Source organism: Pseudopipra pipra, chromosome 5 (genome assembly GCF_036250125.1).
Source record: "Pseudopipra pipra isolate bDixPip1 chromosome 5, bDixPip1.hap1, whole genome shotgun sequence".
In the NCBI taxonomy this organism is placed as follows: domain Eukaryota; kingdom Metazoa; phylum Chordata; class Aves; order Passeriformes; family Pipridae; genus Pseudopipra; species Pseudopipra pipra.
The window spans coordinates 32129267-32149823 of record NC_087553.1 but is presented as its reverse complement, the minus strand read 5'-3'; the positions used below and the strand labels follow the sequence as shown (position 1 = coordinate 32149823).

Sequence of the window (20557 nt, the reverse complement as noted above, 5' to 3'; positions counted from 1 at the left end):
CCTTATGTCAAAGAGACACAATGACTGGGATTTATCTCAGCTAAATTTAGACATACTGCTGGACATCTATATTTGAGCTGGTCACCCAAGATTACCTCTGAGGCCAACAGAAAAAAAAAGTAGGTGCCTTCAGAGAACAAGTAATTTACTTACATTTCCAAATAGTCTGAATAATTGTAATGATTATAAGCATTAAATCTCTACTTACTCAAATATTCAAGAAATCACATTGATCAGTGCAGTTGGAGAAGAGTTGTAAAGATTTATAAGTCAAGAACAGGAAATTCAACACTTCATTAAAATTCAGGCTACTGCTGGTCTGAGGAGGAGCAGTTCTTGTAAAAGTTAATTATGTGTCAGAAAAAACAGGTATGTAGAGAGAGAAAAAAAAACAAACAAAAAAAAACAAACTAGGGAAGGTGACTCAAATACTAATGGTTCCATGTATAGCTTGGAAGAGTGAATAAAAGTTCAGAAAAGGTGAAAGTACACACTAGCTCCACGTTTCTGTCACTATCCTGAAAGGCAAGACACCAGGTGATACCTGTAATTCTTAACGCCCTTGTGCAAGCTGCTTTATTCAAAACAGCATTTCCAACAGGTGATGTGGGAAAACACTGCACTGTGTCTCTGATGCCAGCCAAAGAAACCATCAAAGCATAACTCAGGGCAATGCATTATAACACATCTCAAATGTCTAGATAACATCATAGTGTCTTGTAGCAAACCTTAAATGGTCATCTATGCTTTTAAATATCCCATATCTGAACTGCCTCTTCTGCCTGCCTGTAATTCTTGCATATGTTACCAAGTCTCTTAGAAAACTGTTACTTCCATTTAGTTAAGATCGATTATCTTACCCCATTCACAGAAATATGAAGAGAAAGGAAGAAAATAAAGAGAAAGGAAACAGTTCTGCATATTATCTGAGGTGTAGATACTAGGAAAAACTGTGTCATTACAATTGCTGTACTGTAGTGGAATAGATCACCCAAAAAGACTGGGGAATCTCCATCTTTCTTCAAGGCCTTCTAACTAGACACAGCTGACTTTATGTACCATTAACAAGAAGAACAGATGACCTCCAAAAGCTCACTCTGACACATCTGTGATTCAATCCCTCCTTTCCCTTATATATGAGAAACATGATGAGCCACTCAAAGATGAGGGTGATATTGTGGTGGAACTGCCTAATGTCAAAATTCTGTCTATTGCCTCAACCTTAGAAAGAGGTTGAGGTATTAAAAAACTAACAAGTTTTAACCAAAGAAGGACAATTTTTTTTTTTCTTATCCAGAGTACAGCATAGCACAGTGGGGCTAGACATGATGCTTTTTCTCATTTACAAGAGGAAATATTTAAGACGATGGAACACCGAAAAATTTCAAGCACAGTTAGTGCCACTAAAGCATATTACTGCTGGTAGTAACCTGATGCTAGTTTTGTCCAGATAAATTATGTTTCTGTCCAGTTGGTAAGGTCTATTCTTCCTCACCATAACAAATATCCCCTTCGTAGACAGGAGAGGCAATTAAAAAAAACAGGAAAAGACATACGGAGAAACAGAACTTAGTAACTTCACCTTAACTTTGTCTAAATTACTGTATTATTACATTAATTCTGAAAATTAGCTGTAAGAGAGATCCTAATCACTACTACTATAATATTTAATTTACATATATAAAAATATAGTACATTACAATAATATGAGTTTTGTGGAACTATCAGACACTGTTTTGTCTCAAAGAATATAATATACTTCATGTTTATTTAAGAGAAAGATATTCTACTGACTGTGATGTTTTCTATTAACATCACTGACAGTGATGTTAATAGAAAACTAAACACAACAACCCTATTCCTAAAATCCTGAAATCAGGCCAGAAAATAAACCACAAAGAGCCCAAAACTTTGCTATGACAAATGTCAAAGCCATAGAGCCCTTTCACTACTATGGAGCACCTATGAATAAATGCAGACATTAGGTTAAGTGAATCTGTCAAAACTAACTGATAAATAATTTCTTGACATTCAACTATCAAATTTCCCCGATGTGCCCTTTCAGTATTGACAAAGAGGTGCTTCCTAGCCTTAGTTTAACTTTAGTCTGAACTCATAAAAGCTTTTTCAGAGCTTCTCAATTACCTGGGATCAGGAATAGGAAAAAAAACCTGAAAAATTGCTTTAGAGTACATTCACATCTTTGCCAGGTATCTGAGCAGCAGAGGTCTGGAAACATTGACCTGAACAGAAAGCAACCGAACCCTGCAGCTATAAGCTACTGTTTACTTAGCACATGTTATAACTGGGTGCAATTTGAATGGGTCTTGAAGCAAACTGTTGATACAGCAAGAGTGGCTTAAATCTGCTGGCAAATGCTGTGATAGAGTTTGTTCTGGCACTGACCAACTATACTGAAGGCTGGTACCAGCAAACTTAACTTCATCCACTGACCTTTCAATGAATATCAAAGTCCAGCACAGAAGCTTGTTTATGAAGCTTGTCATACATGCAGTCATCCTGTTCTTGTTCTGACCAAAATGCTAAGCATTAGAAAGCTCCACATCCAACATGACAATAGAACCAGGCACATGAGAAATCTCAGTGATGAATTCTATCAGAGTTCCCCTCCTCCACCAAAGTGTTTGCCATCTTTATACTATTTATATTGCATATATTTATATTGCATACGTACCCGCCCACCAAAAAAAAAGCTCAGTATCCCCAAATGTCAATGTTTTAAAACTCTGAGCAAGAAACAAATGCCATGGCAGCAGTATCTACATTTTATATGAACACAACCAGGTAATGGTGAATTTCTATAGTCCTTTGATAGTATATGACAGCAACCAAAAAGTCCCAAGATTTATCTGTGAGACACTTCTTCCACACTAGAGGCACCCGGACAAAATCAAAAAAGAGATAAAAGTACAGGTAATCACCATGCAGAAGCTAGCCAGCTCTATCAAGGACAGTCACAAGTATAGCATAAACAATGGCCTCATTGAAGGCATAGTACTTTTTACCAATCTGCTTTTAGACAATGTGACAAACAGGATTTTTCCAGATAATGAAACAGAATATTTGATATTTCACTTTGGTTCCCAAATTTCCAATACTTCCAAGGGATGCCAGTAGATGCTTTGACAGTAATGTAGTTCAAGAATGAAGTTATCATGAAATCAGACTACATAGTGACATTAAACACACTACTAACCTATAAAGTCTTTCTAAACTTTTAGATAGATATCAAGATCTTCTCATGATACCTAATGGTCTTGGAAAGAGGAACAACTTGTTACAATCAAATATTTGACTTTCAGTAATAATGTCACTTTGTCCTGCTTATAATGATGTATTTTGATTAGTATTCTAAAGCTCAATGCAGATTTAGATACCTTCTGCACCACTTGCCAAGTTACTTCACAAACCAGATCATCATCTATGTTTTTTCTAAATCAGATGTACAGACTTATATTAGAAGCATGAAAGGAATTTCAGCATAAATCTGACAGCATCAGCTAATCTAGTAAACTTAATGTGAATTCATAAATTATGGTTGCTCCCAAAGTATTATACATAACAATAAAAAGCTCTCTGGTATACATAGAACACATTTAACTATAAATGCCAGACAGTCTGAACAAAAGCTTCTGGCTTCCTATATTAGATAACTTATTGCACTCACCTCAACTGACTGAAGTTTTTCATCATGGAGATGAGGTGATCTCGGGTAAATATCAAGAAGATGAGGAGGTTCATCAATATGTGTTCTTCTAAAATTGTGTTTAAGAACTTCTTTATAATCAAAAGAATCAAAGTTGGTTTTCCATAGTAATACCTGTAAGAAGCCATCATATCAGTAACTACTAGAAGCCTATTCAGTGCTCAAAACATAACTATTGAGTGAAGTCTGTTATTACTAATAGAGCACTACATCAGAATAAGCCTGCAGTGATCACTTAGTCTGATCTCTACAACACAGGCACTTCCCCAGAGTATCTTGTACTTCAAGTCTAAAAGATGTGGTTCAGTCTATTAAAAAAAAAAACCAAACAATTCTAAAATACGTCCATAATCATAAAACAAAGGAAACTTCTGTCCCACTGGACCAAGTTATTTTTCTGACAAATCAAGTGGTCATACACCGTTAAGTTTCTGCCCCATATAAAGGCTTGCAGGTCTAAAAAGAAAGTTTGACGGCATAAGAGAAATGACAGAGTTCCACAGAACACTAAAACACCTGGTTCCAGTGTTTTAGCATCAGGAATCTGTTTTCTGAACCTTGTCCAATTATACTCTAGGTAGAAACAATATACAACAGTCACACAATGGCCGAATGCAGAAGTGAGGTCACAGAATGGAGAGGTAGTCCAAAGATGTTCTATCCATTCAGTCTTATAGATATTCCAGGAAACCAAACCATAACACATCCTATATTTACAGTAAACCAACAGAGTGAGTCAAGAAGTCCCACAACTATTCTCCTGGCAGACCTGGAAAAGGGTTGTGGACAGATCAGTAAAATAGGATGTTTGTGGAATACATGTGCATATACACCAACAGAAAATGAACACAATAGAATAAAGTTCTTATGTTTATTATAGATAAAGATATATGCACTGGTAGTTACCTAACAGTGGTTAGCAATGAAGATTTTAAACTTAGAAAAGTAAAAACTACACCAAAATAAGTAGCCCTCTCCCACCAAACCTTGCATAAAACAAAGGGAAAAACTTCAACAAATGCAGGAACGCCTCTTTTTAAGGTAACTAAACCCAGGATTCATTATCAGACTACTAAGACTACTTTTTTAATTCAACATTTAACTAAGAAAGTGCTTCCTGATGAAACTGGATCTTCCTTCTCTTGCATTCAGCATGAAACCACTACATCAAACTGCTGAGAAACATGAGCCATCTTACAAATTTTTACCTACTCTCTCCATGATTCCGTGCACCACCAGATCTACAGCATGGAACCAGGGCAGGAGAAAGGCAATGACATGACTGCACTGAACATGCCTGTTCATTCAGGGTGCCCCAAATTCAAAGGAAGTTTGAAATAAGACAGGCATTCCCAGGGCATGCTGGCATTCAACTGGGAGGCTGTGCTAGGCTTAAAGCAATAGGTCCTTTCCATCATCAGAGCTTCCAGATAACTCTTCAGTTATGTGACCGAGTTTAATACGTGCACTTTGTTTCCTTTCAAGTTACGTATAATATACAAATCATCATAAAACTCATGAAAGGTAAGGTCAACAATTCGGAATTACTTGGGAATCTAAGTTGCATTTTGTAATTTAAAAAAAAAATCTTACTAAAAACTTTAGTACGGAAAAGAAAAGATTCTATTAGTGAGTGAAGAAATAAATCTCTTTCCCTGGTTCTTGGTGTTTTGGTTTTTTTTTTTTGGTTGTTTGGGCAGTTTTTAGCTGTTTGGGATTTTCTGTTTTGTTTGGGTTTTTTTTCCGCTTGTAAAATTACTGTTAGAAGTTTGACAACATTTTCACTTTTCCAGTAACTGCAAATCTTGGCAGTGCTTCTTAATAAACACCTTGTGACAGAAAGCAAATTTTTTTTTCTTTTTCTTTGAGTACTTTCAAGTCATTCCAGAAAAGTGTGCTACTGGAAGCAATAAGTAAAAACAAGAAACAGACTGCATTTTTTCTAATGTTACGGAAGTTTTTAATTGAAAATATTTATTATTTCAATAGCTGAAATTTATTTCAAACTCCACGAAACAGAATATAAGCATGAATCATGGTAAATTCAAAAGTTCTTAATTTCTACATCATGGCTTTCTGTATCTACATTGAGCTTTTAGCTTTTTGTAACAGGAAACAATGGAAAAGACAACTAATATTAGGGAACATTTCACACTGAAAATTTAAGCCTAGTGCTACAAAAGTTCTTTCATTTGGAAAATGTAAAGACCTGATAGAGATGATTCCAAGCTTGATAATATTTTTTTAATTGTGAGATTCATCACAGCAGATGAAGATTCATTATCTGACTTGCTGTTTAATTTATCTTTTTTATTTTAAATGCTCAAACAACTCTTCCCTATGTAAAATCCATTACTTCACTGTTTCACTGAAGCAAATTAGCAAAGCTAACACAGGACTATTTTTCCCCAATTCTAGTCAAAGTTTTCCCAGTAATACAACTTAATTCTTACAATTACAGAGTACGGACTTTAAAAGAAGCCAAAACCTAACGTAGCAGCTAGGCCTTAATACTAACTGCAACACAACTACTTTGTTGACACTGAAATGCAACGCTTAAAGTATTTTTATTTAAAAATCGTTCCTTTATTTTAATATTCAAAATAGAAGTGGCCAAATTGTGGTCTGCTCCTCATCATAACATCCAGTGGAAAGTCTATATAACACACTAGTAGACAGAATGCATGTGAGCACACTGTAATTAGCATGTTACTGTGACATACTATATATAACTCCCATCCACTGCAACAAACATTAAGATATTCAATTTAAAGAGACAATATCACAAACCTGAGCATCTGCTCCACCTGAGGCAAATTTTTCACCACCTTTTGAAAAAGCCACAGAAAGTACAGGTCCCTGGGGAAAAAAAAAAGCATACAGTAAAATTACATTATTACTGTAATCATGGTACTTTAATGCAAAGAGAAAAACATTGATGCCATTACCTACTATAACATACTTTTCAATTTTAATAAAATAAGGAACAATTTTACTGAAGTGAAATTTTTGCCAAACAATTTCATTGAAGAGTTAATATTGCACTTTTTAGTTAGATGCTGCATTACAATTACTATAATCAATACTAGGAAAATAGTGGCATTTTCATTAGATTTTATACTTCAACTCTGCAACAAAAAATTACAAAATATATATTATATTACTCAAGGCTATGTGTTTGATTCATTATCAAAAATACGGTTTGTTTTGCATAAGAGGAAAGGGAGGAAATGCCTGCCATTCTTCACCAAAGTTGTCTTCTGTAAGCTTCTCCCTCCTTAGAAAGCACTGTTTTTCAACAGACAAAAAGACTAAGTGCCAAATAACATGATTATGAAAATCAAGAGTGGATTTTTAATTAATTCAGAACATGAACTATTACTTAACATTAAGCATGTAACATTGACAGATAAAAAGCACGGCCACAGGTAAAACCGATGCATATCCTTAACCACCTGTAATAAGGTGCATTAATACAACATCTTGCTGTCCACTAAAGTTCATCCACATGTTGTAAGATACCAGACACAACAGCATAAACGTTACTTTCTCTTTGAAAAGATACTGAACAATCTGTTAAGATCTCCACTTAAAGGCGATTATTGTGTATACCTTGTGTCCATGGAGAGTGTAAATAAGTCTTTCTTCTAAGAGGTCCAGAATCTTAAGGGTACCATCAGTAGAAGCAGTGATGAGGTAGTTACCAGAAGGATGGAATGATACACAGTTAACCCCTGCTCTGTGAACTAATTTACAGAAGACAATATTCAAAGGCTGTAGATATCTACTAAGAAGAAATGTACACTTTATTTCTTTGCTCTTTTCTACTTCCCGAAGAACAGCCCTCTTCATTTAAGGGAAAAACAACCAAAGTGCTGGGGCATAGCAGACTCTCCAAAGTATTTGCTTAGTTCTGTTCGAAAAATTAAGAGATGCAAAGAAATAAAAAGGATTCAGATTGGATTTTTAGGGTTGCGAGACTACAAGAAGATACTTACAATATGCCAATATGACTTGTTTGTCCACTTTCCCCAGTAAGGAATGAAATAATATACTCTTAATAAATCACATTTCATTGCAAAGAGCTCCCTTGTAAAGAAAATGAAACTAACTACATTGCTTTTACCTTTGAAATGCTGCAGTAGCTTATTTATTCGAATATCCCACAGTTTCACTGTATGATTGGAACCTGCAGAAACTATACATGTTCCACTTGGGTTGAAATCCACAAAATTTACAAATCTAAATATAATTAATGAAAACAGATTGATTATGTGTTTCCATAGAAATATTTAGGCATATATATATATATATACATATAAAAACCCCACAATATTAACATTAAGTCGCCAAAAACTTGTGTGAAATCCACATGTATGGAAACTCAAGGTATTTCAATTAACTGAAATAAGCATAAGAAAACAAGATGTGCTTGATAAATCAGACTGTATAATGTGGCTTTTGTTGAAAATATAGTATAATTGACCCAACTCAAATCTTCAGAGTTTGTGCTGGAGTTTAAAGTCCCTAGAAGATAGTGCTGCAAAGAGTTTGTAAGCAACAAGTAAAATAATTATGTCTAAAAACTGAATATCTAGCTATAACAATATTTTAAATTAGTAAAAAGGATGAAGGCAGCCATGAAACCAGCAAAGTACATATACAAGATATATATTCCACTGACTTGTTAATTAAAGCTCTGTTTCTAAGATGTTTAAGAAAACTGCATATAAATAAAAGCAAGTATTTTTTATATTTAAAGAAGGCAGATCACTGAAGCTAATAGAATATTGTTTTCATCAACAAATGGAAAATTCTCCAACTTTTCTTCTTGTTGAAGCATCCAATATCAAATAGCATTATTAAAATGGAGGGAAAACATGAAAACATTCCAAAAATTCAAGAATAACCCCACTTCTGCCCGGACTATTTCTTGATTGCTGGAAAACAGCTGGATAAGTGCAGCCAGTTAACCTCTTTAGAAGAACTCTATACGAATTATTTTACTTCACGTGGATGGTAGAAGTTTGATCTATTTTCAGATTTAACATATACAGATGTTAATACCACAGAAGATGCATTTAATCTCATTAAAATGACACATTTACATTCCTCCTTTTTTTCTAGTAACACTTACCCTTCATAATCTGAGAAGCTATTAATACAAGTTTTATTTCTTGTATCCCAGATCTTAACAGATTTATCCTCACTGCAAGATGCTATTATTCTTCCATCAGGTGAAAATCTGGAACATGCAAGTGAATACATTATTAAACAGCTGATACTACCTAGATGAGCATTAGAGACATAAGTCGCAAAATACCAGAGCCAAGAAAGCCCATTTGAAATAAAGATGTGTAACATTTAAAGGACATTTGAATGTCTCATATTTCTCAGGGAGTAATAAAACTGAAAAGCTTCTCCCCTTACTCTTCCCCCTTCATTTCACAATCAACTACAATTAAAAACAGAGCCATAAACAAGAGAAAGAGAGGGGTAGGGGAGGAAGGTAGCAGCAGCCTAAGGATGTCACTTTAGATGCCGAGGATATTACTATAGAAAACTATAGGTAAAAGACAAAGAGGACACAGTAGAACCTTGTGTTCCATTTTAACCTTCATATATGTTCTCCTCTGAGTTCCCCCTAGACTTACAAATTGTTAGCAAAGCATTCACAATTAATCCTAGACTAGTAGACTAGGTTTTTAAATAGTAAAACTGATTTGTGTAGAATTTCCTCAAGCATTATTTTTTCACATCTTGAGCAACTGCACAAGGACATTAGAAAACTGTTTAAGAACTTCCACATGCGATTTCCTAGAGCTTTTCTTTTCAACAATCGGATACTTTGAAACTTTGTAGGGCTCTGCACTTCACCAGGGTTAAGTTTTTTTCTCAAGAGGTTTAAATCAGGCATCTCTTAGCTGCAAATTGCCCATCAATATGGCAAAAGGGAAAAGGAAAATCAGCAAAGAACAAGAATAGTTAAGAAAACCCTTACCATGCATAATAAATCTAAAAACAAGTGAATGCTGTGAAATAAGTTAATACAGCACGAAAACAAACACGACTGGGGAAAGACGGGATATGGAAGACCGTGTTGGTCCTTTAAAGTAAAAGAATTAATATACAGCAACAGATTTAATATGTACACATTAACACAGAGCAAGCTTTCATACTTCAACTAGGAGATATATACAAAACTTGTGTAAATAAGATTGCTTGATTAAAATTTAATTATTACTGATAGATAATCATTTGTCTTTCACAGATTTTTCTTCCCTTAGTTCTACCTTGGGACATAAAAACACCTTGTTAGGAGTTCTTCTACTTTACCAAGAGAATAAAAATAACACTTACTTGGCACAGAGAACCCAATGAGTGTGTTGGAATAGGGTAAACAAAAGGCGCTGACTGCAAACACTCCATATTTTTATTGATTTATCATTGGATGCTGAAACTAGAGAGCAGCCATCATGGGAGAAACTCACACTACGAACAGATGCTGTATGACCTTTCAATACTGATGATTCTCCATGACTAAGGGGGTGGGGGGGAAAAGAAACAAAACCCCAAACACCAAGTCATGAATCACAATTATATTAAAGAGTTTAAAACCCCGTAAAACTCAATGTTAACATATTTAGAATCTCACCCAAATGAAAAAGCAGCATATAGAGGCTAAATCTTAGTATCACCATTATTTTTTTACTTATTCCAATATTAATTATTAGAATAACATTCTTTAAATTGCATTTAATATGACACAATTTTAGAGAATTGTGCAAATAACTAGAAGCATTAACCTTTAGTACCATTAGCATTAATATTTAAAAGAGAATTTTTTATACAGTAATCTAAAAAATGCTTAAAAGTTAAAGTAACATCCGTTTTTCTAAGATCATTTCGAATTGCTTATAATCACTACTATTTAAGAACAGTGTAATAAGGTAAGTAGATTAAAAACAGTTTTTTTCCAAAAAGCCATTTTGCTTCCTTCATCACTTCTCTCCCCAAAATGAAGTGCAGCCATGCAATCCTTACTAAAATATAATCTTTAATCCAGACAAATACTACCAAGCATAGTCCTACACACATGAAATTGTGACCTTTGAATTGCTACATTTTTCTTTTGAAACTACAGCATATTCAGTAAAGAACAAAGTAACACAGTAAAGAACTGTGCTATTTGTGCTCCCTGATCTCTGTTTCTGTCAAAGCCCAGGCATGTGGGAAGGAAAAAGAAACTTCTCTTGAGCAGACTCCAGTATTCACATTGCACTTCAATGAAACACATACCACAACATTGCCCGGTTATACTCACATGCAAGGAACCCATAGTCTGACAGTACGATCTTGAGAAGATGAAGCCAGTAGCTGCCCATCTGGTGAGAACTCTACACTGGTCACTGCTTCCACATGGCCTACAAATCTGTAAGCTCGGCATCGTGTCTTCAGCTTCCACACCATAAGAAACCTATCCAAAGAGCAGGTAGCTGGCAAGAAGTAAAAGATATTAGGAGTCTCTTCACTGTTCTTATAAAAATCAGAGCTAATGGCTATGGATTAGGATTCAACAGTGAATTTACTGAGTCTTAGGGGGAAGGAGGAGTTGTTGGGTTTTAATGGATACTTGACCTGAGCAGAAGCCTGGCAGCAAACAATGCCAAAATCAGACTTTTCAAAGGTTATCACAAGACTGGGAGGAGTAAAGGATAATACCTAACAGGCAGCTCTCTCACATACTAAGCAAACCACCTTGCAAGTAAGTACTTGGAAGATACAGAACAAAAAATCCAAAGCCAAACACCATGCACATCATTAAGTATGAATCCAGATTGGTGTTACCAAATACTAAGATGAATAGACAAACTCTTCAGTAATGTCATTTTGATCTCTGAGATGAAATTTGTTTCAAGGATCAAGTGTTTAATTCTGAAAAAACAAGCCAACTTGAACTCAAGACATGATTTCTAACACTTCAGATATCTACACTAAAGATATCCATATATGATAATTCTATAATCCTATTTAAGTACTGATTTTATAATACTAATATTTGCCTAGTTCAAAACACAATGTAAAGTTGTCAGTCTGATAATAGAAAGAACTTTTTTTTCTTTGCAGTCACTTTACAGGTGGATCATACTATCTACATTTGAAAAGGCAAGCATAACTTCTACCAGAGTTTGATCATTTTCAGGAAACTATATGCAGCAAAGGGAATAAGCAGCTGAATTAAACTGGCATGTGTGATATTCTTACGTCCCTATTATCTTCATCTCTGCTGCTAGTATGCAGGACATAAATAAACAAGGTATTCACACACCCATCCCTCATCTATAAATTCCTACCCCTAGTAGAGAAAAGGAGGGAGAGGAAGAAAGACCTTCTAGTAGTTGAAGAGGACATGAAGAGAATGGCTCTTCTCTTCCTAGCCTCTTTCAAGCACCAACGCAGCACAAAGGAATTGAGTTTCTTATCATGAGTGTCAAGGCAATCCTCAAACAAAATGCTAAAATATAAAATATTAGATATTAAATTCTCTTTATGAATTTGATACAGAAATATTATTTTTATTCCCCAAAGACTAGCCTCTGCTAAAAGACATGAGACCAGACTATCTCTATGCCCATATCAATAGGCCTATATTTGACAAATAAATACAGGATATTTTCCCCCTGCTTCAATTTTTCAGAACTCTATTTTACAGCAGGCTCTTTCTAATTGAAAGAATTTCTTTTGCACTTTGATTCAGAAAAATGGAATCTAGAGTGGCATAAATCTGAAAGGGAAAAGTGAAATGTAAGCTAAAATAGAATTCAAAGGCATCAAGTTGGAAATGTGAAACAGACAAGACTGATGGTTTCTAAAACAAATAATTAAGGAACTACCAAATACGTATGGTACCTTATGAACTGCACGAAGGCTGTGCAATACCAGCTGTTTCTGCTTTCAGTTCTAAAAACTGAAGAAAATATTCTTTGAAAGATGACAGTACAATGCATTCAAAGCCTGGTTTCTTGTAGCTTGCTCGCTCACAGATGGGTTATCCCAAGGTTAATGAGACAAAAGCAGTGACCCGAAGTTCTTTCCGTGGTACATCCACCATCATCTTCCTTGTTTTCCCTCTGGACTATGCTGCCTATGCTTGCACAGCATCCTCTCTCCATCCTTACGTATATGTCTCTCTTGAAACCACCTGCCCATTACCATGACACACAAAGACTATTACTATCTCTAATAAGCAGTTCCAGCCCAGCCAACACCACCCCAGAGGTGATGGAGGGAAGAAGGTTCAGGATTTGCACAGAAAAGGGTGAGTAACTGACAGACCCGTTACAGAAATATTTTCCTAAGGCACACGGGTTGATGTCACTCTATATTTGAACACCATGGGAGAGACAAAGAAACTGTAAACCAAAACTCTGCACCTATATTGAACTTTGGCCCCTATCCTGACACAGAAATCAGTCCCTTTAACATTAATGAGGCTCAGCCAAGCCAAACTATTCCCTGTTCAAGCGGGCTGAAAAAGATTTTGGTGCATATGGCTAACACCGAAACATTTCACTGTAATGGTAAACATTTTACCTTAACTAACCACAAGCAGAAAATACAAGAGTACATAGTATGCTGCCAGCAATACTAATTTTAAAACCAGTTTTATCCAAGAAAATGTACTTTGATCAAGTAAACGTCACTATTTCTCTTTATTCCATTCTAAGGGCTTTCGCCTGCTTTATAAAAATGCTGCTTCTCCAATTTACTCAAGCACAGTACTTAAAGGCTGCACAGATGATGCGTTCTGACAGCATTTACTGAGTATATCAGCACCCTTTATTTTGGTGACTTTCAGTCACCAAATCACCACTAAATAGTCCAGAACAGATCTCAAAGGCTAATTTAAAGAACTGGATCTGAAACAAAAGAAATACAGAAGGTCCATAAGAATTTTTTAGGATGTGCCATAGCACAAACAGGTCTATTGCTCCTCAGAGAACACATGACACAACCAGAACCATGTTTAGAGACATGTCCTTGCTATGAAAATATTTGATCAGTTGCAAAATACAACTAAAAAGTAGAAAGCTGAACATTCACACTGAGCTGAATCCAATATGCAACTTAGTCCAGTTTCTAGCCCGAGTGCCTTTTTTTTTTAAACATCAGTGCTTCTGTACATATGCAAGTATAGCTGATAAATCACTGGGTAATTTGATTTTCTGCTGATGAGTCATAACAGAATTGAACACCTAAGAACAAATGACTTGGCCTTAGGCAAAGGCCAAGTTTACACACCACTTTGGTGCAGATCTCTAAACAGATATCTGAGCTTCAGGTATGCCACGAAAAAAACTGTGTGGTATTTGCAATGAAACAAAGTTCAATTTATAAATTGTGACTGTATACTATGGTATACATTTTCATATATACCCACATATATATGAAGACACAAGTTACTGTAATACAGAATTACCATTTCACTCACACAGTACCACAGTGGTGACAAAGAAAATTGTGCAAAGATCAGAAGAGACAAATTCAGCAGGTTTTAACACCTAGATGTACCTCTCTCAAAGTAAGCATCTCTAATATAATTAATTGCTCAATGCAAGAGTTACAGGGCAGATGGAATACAGGGCTGTGCACATGATGGGTGTGCAAACATTCAAATATCACCACTACCAACAAACCCCCACACTTTACAGAAACTTTGCAACTCTCAATGTCATAAGGTGTAACATCACAATACAAACATGTTTGTGAATTGCAAGATTTCCTACTTGGCAAAAAACAATTATTAATTGAACTTCAGTCAAGAAAGCCAATCTGGAATTCTAAGCACAGTGGATAAAACACAAGGAACTTCTAATAACTCACATAAGTTCAAGTTCATGACAGTTTTTATCACACACTGTATACATTACACAAGAGAAAGAGAACTGAAGAGTCAGCACACTAGTAAACATTTAATTGTCATTCTGGATTTTATTTTTTAATAGAAACCCAAAGCCCTCCACATTTATTCAGTGTTAAGTTTACATTCAATTTAAGTCACTTAGAATCAGTAGTTTAAAATATGTACAAGCGTTTCCCAAATTTTCAAAGTCTAAAAGAATAGAAAACCATTCAGAGTTTCAGATTTTCCAGAAATCTATACATATTGAAATATAACTGGAGTATTTCTGTAGAGTTGCCGCAACTCAATTCAAAACTAGTTGAACTTGAAATGGCAAGGTAGGTTTTCTTTCTCTTCTTTTTTTTTCTCTCCTTCTCTAGTCCCTCCTCCTTTTATTCCCATATTTTTTACTCCCATCAGGAAGATTTTTTTTTTCTCAGGGCTTCCACTTTTTTTTTTCCAATTAGTTTATAAATAACTCCAAAAATAGAATGGGAGGTCATGGGGAGGAAGGAGGGGTTAGATATATACAGAGAGAATAACTTTCAAACTAAGAGGCAGATTCACTTAAAATTATTGCTTAAATAGATAAGGAACACTTTGAATGTCAGTTTTAACATGAAGGTAGTTGTTCATAGGAAATGCAGTTTTTGCCAAGTGCTAAAAAAGTTAACTGTATAAAAGTTGCATAGTCTACATTCACACCATTTAATTGCTTTCATCTGAGGAAACATGCATTGCATATACAACTCATGACCTGCCATACAGGAGAACCTAGGCCTTTTTCCTGTCATTTCTATTGACTATAACAATCTACAGCAAGCTTTTCAGAAAAGCACATACTTTATTTAATTAACTGCTCCAGTACATAATGACTGGCTGCCTTTTAAAATTTGATAAATGATTCATAACTTGCAGGTTCACAAAAGAATTCCTTACTGCAGAGTGGAATGGAATTTTTCAGGAATGTTTCCCTTATGTAGCAAAAAGTTCCTTTAAAAAAAAAAAAAAAAACAAAAACAGAAAAAAAGTTTAGTGAAAAAAAAGAAAAAAATATTAAACTGCAAGTAACTGCCTAAAAATAAGTTAAGGACTTAAAAGAACCCCTGCCACACAGTGGCAAGCATTTTTAGCATGATTCAATTCTACATCCCAAGCTCCACATTTTCTTCTTCCGTTCCGCCTGCTTCCACCCAAACCTCTCAATGCTTTCAAACCACTAAGATTTAAAAATACGTCTTAATTTACTCTTGCTTTATTCTTGGCAAAACTTCAACTACATCAGGTCTCACCCCTTTTTAACCTTTCTACCTACTAACACCTGCAGCAAATGCACACCTACTTTCTCACTAGCTTGAGTTCCTACCTACCAGCCCCATGTCAAGAATTACTACACTGTGGCTACTGAAGAATATTTATCACTTCAGTGAAAGCAATCAAAAAAGTTGGAATGCCCAAAATATTAAGAAAAGTGTTCAACTTAAATCTATAAATCACATAAATCTAAAAAACACATACTAACACAAGATTTTTCTTCAAACACACAATATGTCTATCACATCTACCATCTATAATCACGTTCAAAACAGATTAATGACACGATTCAAGAATCAGTATTCTTCAGAACTCAGCATAACAGGATAGACAAAACATTCTGAATAAGCCATTCTGTGGCTTAAACAGCTTCCCCACAAATCTTGTTTTCCTCCAAGCTGTCTTTTGCCTTTTCAACTCCCCTCATGTCAGCAATGCCAGCTTCTTAACCTCATCCAAGGTCTCCTGTGCTACTGTTGTAACTAGAAAGAGGCAGCTTATGCTGCATTATTTCAAAACTCTGTCTAGGACTGATCCATTCCAGCTGTTGCAATAACACAAAACAGTCCGAGTTTTCCTCTGTTACCTTCCTCTCCTCCACTGACAGATCAAATTAAAAAAAAAAAAGGGATACACGGTCTAGAACACAAGTTTTGTGTTCCTAGGATGTGAGGCTGAACATGGAAAAGCTTACACAGAGGCAATGTAAATATTAAATGTACAGCTAAGAAAACATAGTACCTAATGCAATTCTGTGCTTTCTTTCCTTCTCCACTACCTTTAAACAGAATTCTTAGTTGTTGCCATCCCTATTTTTTCCCATTTGTGGTACCATTAGCATGTTCTTGGTTCCTCTGCCACCACGCTCTTCTCTAAATGCATGAGGGCTCCTGACTAACACCCATGAGGTAAGATTTTTACAACAGGTACGACATCGCAAAGCAGTGCCAAAGCCCATCTACTAAATAAACTTCCTGTTCTTCTGTGTAATAAGCTAGTTGTTATCCTTAACAGCATGTACATTCCTAGAAAAATGCAGAATATTACAAGGCTTAGATTCAGTTTTCCACATCAATGTCCATTCAATCACATGCCTTACTTATGGTGTTAGACACATATGTGTCTGCAACATATCTGCAACACAGGTCAGCTAATACCACTGCAAGAACCCTAACTTTTGCTTCTGTAAGTAAAGATTCGTTACTTTCATGTAACGTGATCTTGCAGGATTATTGCATAATTGGCTTTTTTATTAAGCCAAAAAACCCCGTCTTAGTCCACTCAAAAGCTTTGTTTTACCATAGGCAAGACAGGCCAAAGTAAGAAAATAATGAATCAAAATTTTACAAAAATAAAAGGAGTTAGATCTGTATTCCATGTTTTAGAAACCAAACTCCAGGATTTACTTTTGCTTTCTATACAATTGATCACAAGAGATAGTTTCTACACCACTACAGACACATCTGAAAACATTCCAAAGTATTCAATCAAATGTTGCTATCTGTTCATGAACGTAAAAACTTTGGAGATTACTCCAAAAACCCTGGAGAGTCCATTCAATTCATACTACCAGCAGTGATTATTTCTCAAATTTCCACATCTGGTTTTTATCTGCAGCATTACAAGTTCTCATCTGCACATCTGCACGCCCCCCAGTTGTACGATAAGCAGTAAGGCACTTCCCTGAATGAGGATGATAAATAGTCCCATCTTCTTTGAAATGCCAGATAATAATTTCTGGCACAGGAGAACCATCTTTTGGGCAGCTCCTCATACCAATGAAGTCTTCATGTTCAGGAACTTCAGCACACAGCTCAGTTACAGAGTTAAATCTAATCTCCTGATTTGATGTATATTCAAAAAACTGGTTGCCTCCCTGACCATGACAGCCAAAGAGAGAAAGGTGAGACCCAGTAGGATTATGTTCTTGTAAGACATAGTCAAGGCACTCTGAAGATATTCCTGTGCTGCGGATAGCACCATGCCAGCCAGGACGATCTTCTGGTACATGCAACTCAGCAAATACATTTTTTAAATACCAGTTAAAACTCTTGCATTTCAAACGTTCTCTAAGTATCTTTCTCTCAGAAATATCTCCATAGTTTTCTTTTCTTGCTGATGGATTTCTGTTGTAAAAGTGATCTTTGAACTCATCCATCCACACCTCAGCAGCACGTGCCGTGTTCTGAAGGAAATTTGGTCTAGCATAGGGTGCACGCTTTGGAAACACATGACCCACATGGGAGCATGGATGAATTTCCAACATGCCTCCACACTGCCAAACCCTAAATGATAATTCTAAGTTCTCCCCTCCCCAAACATCCATTCCTGTATCATAGGTACCCAGGTATTCAAAATATTTCTTGCTGACAGCAAACAAGCCACCAGCCATAGTTGGGGATCTGATTGGGTCGGTTTCATATTTGCGCCTGAGACGTTCATGTTTAGGCACCGAGTGCCACTGGAATGTCAGACGCCAGTCAAAGCCCCCAATCATGGGCTCTGCTGTTTGCATGTAGTATTCAAATGTTTTCCAGTCAATGGTGTCAATGACAGGACAAACAATAACAGTCTCATTCTCAGCAATCCTCTCGAGCAATGGTTCCAGCCAGCCAGAGACACATTCACAGTGACAATCTAGGAATGTGAGGACATCACCAGTAGCAAAGGTAGCGCCAATTAAACGTGCACGAACTAATCCTTCTCGTTTGTTGGTTCTTATCAAGCGAACTCTTTTCAGACCGCTTATGTATTTTTCAAGTTCAGCCTTCAAATACGTTTTATCGCTCAGGTCATCCACCAGTATAATTTCTTTCAGAAGCACTGAAGGTGATGTTTCAAGAACACTATGTATCGTCCGCAGCAATGTTGACCAGGCTTCATTGTAAAAAGCAATTACAACAGATGTAGTGGGCAGTCTTCTGTAGTCATAAGATTTAGTCTTACAACCACTCAGTCGATTATCTTCAATGTGCCGGTGGAGAGAGATTTTATCACTCAAATAAATATTAATTGCATACTTCTCGATCAGCTCTTCTTCCTGTTTCTTTTCCTCAGGACTCAGCTGCGGGCGAGAGGGTTTACCCCATTCTCCTGGGGCATGAGGATCAGGCGGGGGTTTGTCATAAACTGGACGAGCCAAATCTACAGCTTCTTCTGCTCTGTCAGAAAAGCGCCTCTCCCATTTCCCTTTAGTGATGCTCTCTCCGGCGAGGGAGGCACCGAAGGAAGAAACCGACAGCTCGACCACAAAGTAAGCGATCGTCAAGAAGCCGAGGAACATGCAGCTTTTACGGACCCACGTCCATCTTCTCGCCAGACGGATCCTCATCGTAGGTGGTTAAAAGCAGCTAGTAACAGAGAGGGGCTCCGTGAAGTCCTGTCGGCTCCCTCCGCGCCCCCGGGGCGGAGGGGACCGCAGGCACTCCCAGCTGTGGGCTCGGGCCGCCGGCAGTTTGCAGCAGTCCGGCCGCGGCGGGCCCAGCAGATTCCACAGGGACCGCGGGGGGAGCGGGGCAGCAGCGGAGGCACGGAGCAGCCCCCTGCCCCTCCGGCCTCGGCGCTCCCCTTACTTCCTCCTCCTCCTCCTCCTCTCTCTCCGCGGGACAAACCCCTCCTCCCGCCCTGTGGTTTGCTCAAAAAGTTGTCGCTTAAGGAAGGGGCAGAGACTCTTCGGCCCGCCTGGCCGGCGCGGGAGCCCGCCCCGCCTCCGCGGCCGGACCTGCGCCCGGAACAGCCGGGCGGCTCCGCCAGCTGCCGGGGAGGGAGGGAGGGAGGGAGGAAGGAGCGGGCTGCCCCGCCCGGAAAGCAAACGGCGCCCGGCCCCGCACTCACCCAGCCCTGCTCCGTCCGCGTTGAAGGCGACGCCTGTCACCGCCGCCGTGTGGCCTCGGAAAGGCCGGATCAGGACGGGGTCCTCCTGGGGAGAGGGTGCGCACCGTCAGGCTGCGGGCGGGGGCGGTCCCCCAAGGGGCCGCTAACGCCCCGCGCGCGGCGGGATCCCGGCGGTCCCGGCGCCTTGAGCGCTCCCACCGGCGGGGGCGGCGGTCGCGGCCGTGCAGCCCTCGGCGCCGGGCGACACCCGCCGGCCGCGGCTCGGCTGCCCTCGCCGGCGATCGGAGCCCGGGGCCGAGCCCTTACCAGCAGGGAGGCCATGGGCGGAGCGGCGCCCTGCGGCCCGTCAGAGCGCCCGCGCTCCGGGCGCGGCCGGGCCCCCGGTTCATCCGCCGCGCCACCAGCGCGGCTCCCGACCCGCCCCTGCGCGGCCGCCCCGCGCTGCGCTGCGCGGGCGGGGCGGGGCCGCAGCGCGGTGCCGGTGCGCGGGTCCCTCGTAAAGCCGCAGCGCCCCCGCGCGCCCGGCCGGGCCGCGGGGCCCGGGCGACGAGCGGAGCGGCTCCGCTGGTCAGGCCGGGCGAATTAGAGAGTCCAAGTTTGTCCGGTGGTCTGGACAGAGCGGCTTGTGGTTGCGGGAGGCTGAGCTTTCGCCCAAGGGCGCGGTTCGGCGGGTTGTTGGAGCCGGCAGCCATAGGGTGGGGCACTCTACCTGGGGCGCTACCCAACCAAACCAAAACCAAACCAACCAACCAACCAACCAACAACAAAAAAAGTCTGCC

At 38.5% G+C, this 20557-nt stretch overlaps 2 protein-coding genes across 3 annotated transcripts in view; both read right to left on the bottom strand.

Annotated features, from left to right (window-relative positions):
- The window catches only part of POC1B (POC1 centriolar protein B), a 43698-nt gene extending 23463 nt beyond the window's left edge, over nucleotides 1-20235 (bottom strand). The window contains exons 1-9 of one of the 2 annotated variants that reach the window (XM_064655491.1): nucleotides 20085-20235; nucleotides 19779-19863; nucleotides 11052-11223; nucleotides 10088-10267; nucleotides 8865-8972; nucleotides 7854-7969; nucleotides 7340-7473; nucleotides 6518-6586; nucleotides 3689-3841 (exon numbers count right to left, since the gene is read on the bottom strand). In XM_064655491.1, the coding sequence (XP_064511561.1) occupies nucleotides 3689-3841; nucleotides 6518-6586; nucleotides 7340-7473; nucleotides 7854-7969; nucleotides 8865-8972; nucleotides 10088-10267; nucleotides 11052-11223; nucleotides 19779-19863; nucleotides 20085-20099 (1032 nt within the window). In that variant the 5' untranslated portion in view covers nucleotides 20100-20235. The remainder of the gene's footprint in view (nucleotides 1-3688; nucleotides 3842-6517; nucleotides 6587-7339; nucleotides 7474-7853; nucleotides 7970-8864; nucleotides 8973-10087; nucleotides 10268-11051; nucleotides 11224-19778; nucleotides 19864-20084) is intronic. The other variant, XM_064655488.1, reaches the window with a different exon arrangement.
- GALNT4 (polypeptide N-acetylgalactosaminyltransferase 4) lies at nucleotides 16348-19751 on the bottom strand. The gene has a single exon (XM_064655487.1). It carries the CDS (start codon nucleotides 19273-19275, stop codon nucleotides 17524-17526), a length of 1752 nt encoding a protein of 583 aa, XP_064511557.1. The 5' UTR covers nucleotides 19276-19751; the 3' UTR covers nucleotides 16348-17523.
- Nucleotides 20236-20557: the final 322 nt, after the last annotated feature.

Coding starts and splice junctions, on each gene's coding strand:
- GALNT4 (XM_064655487.1), bottom strand. CDS start 19,275: ATGAGGATCCGTCTGGCGAGAAGATGGACGTGGGTCCGTAAAAGCTGC.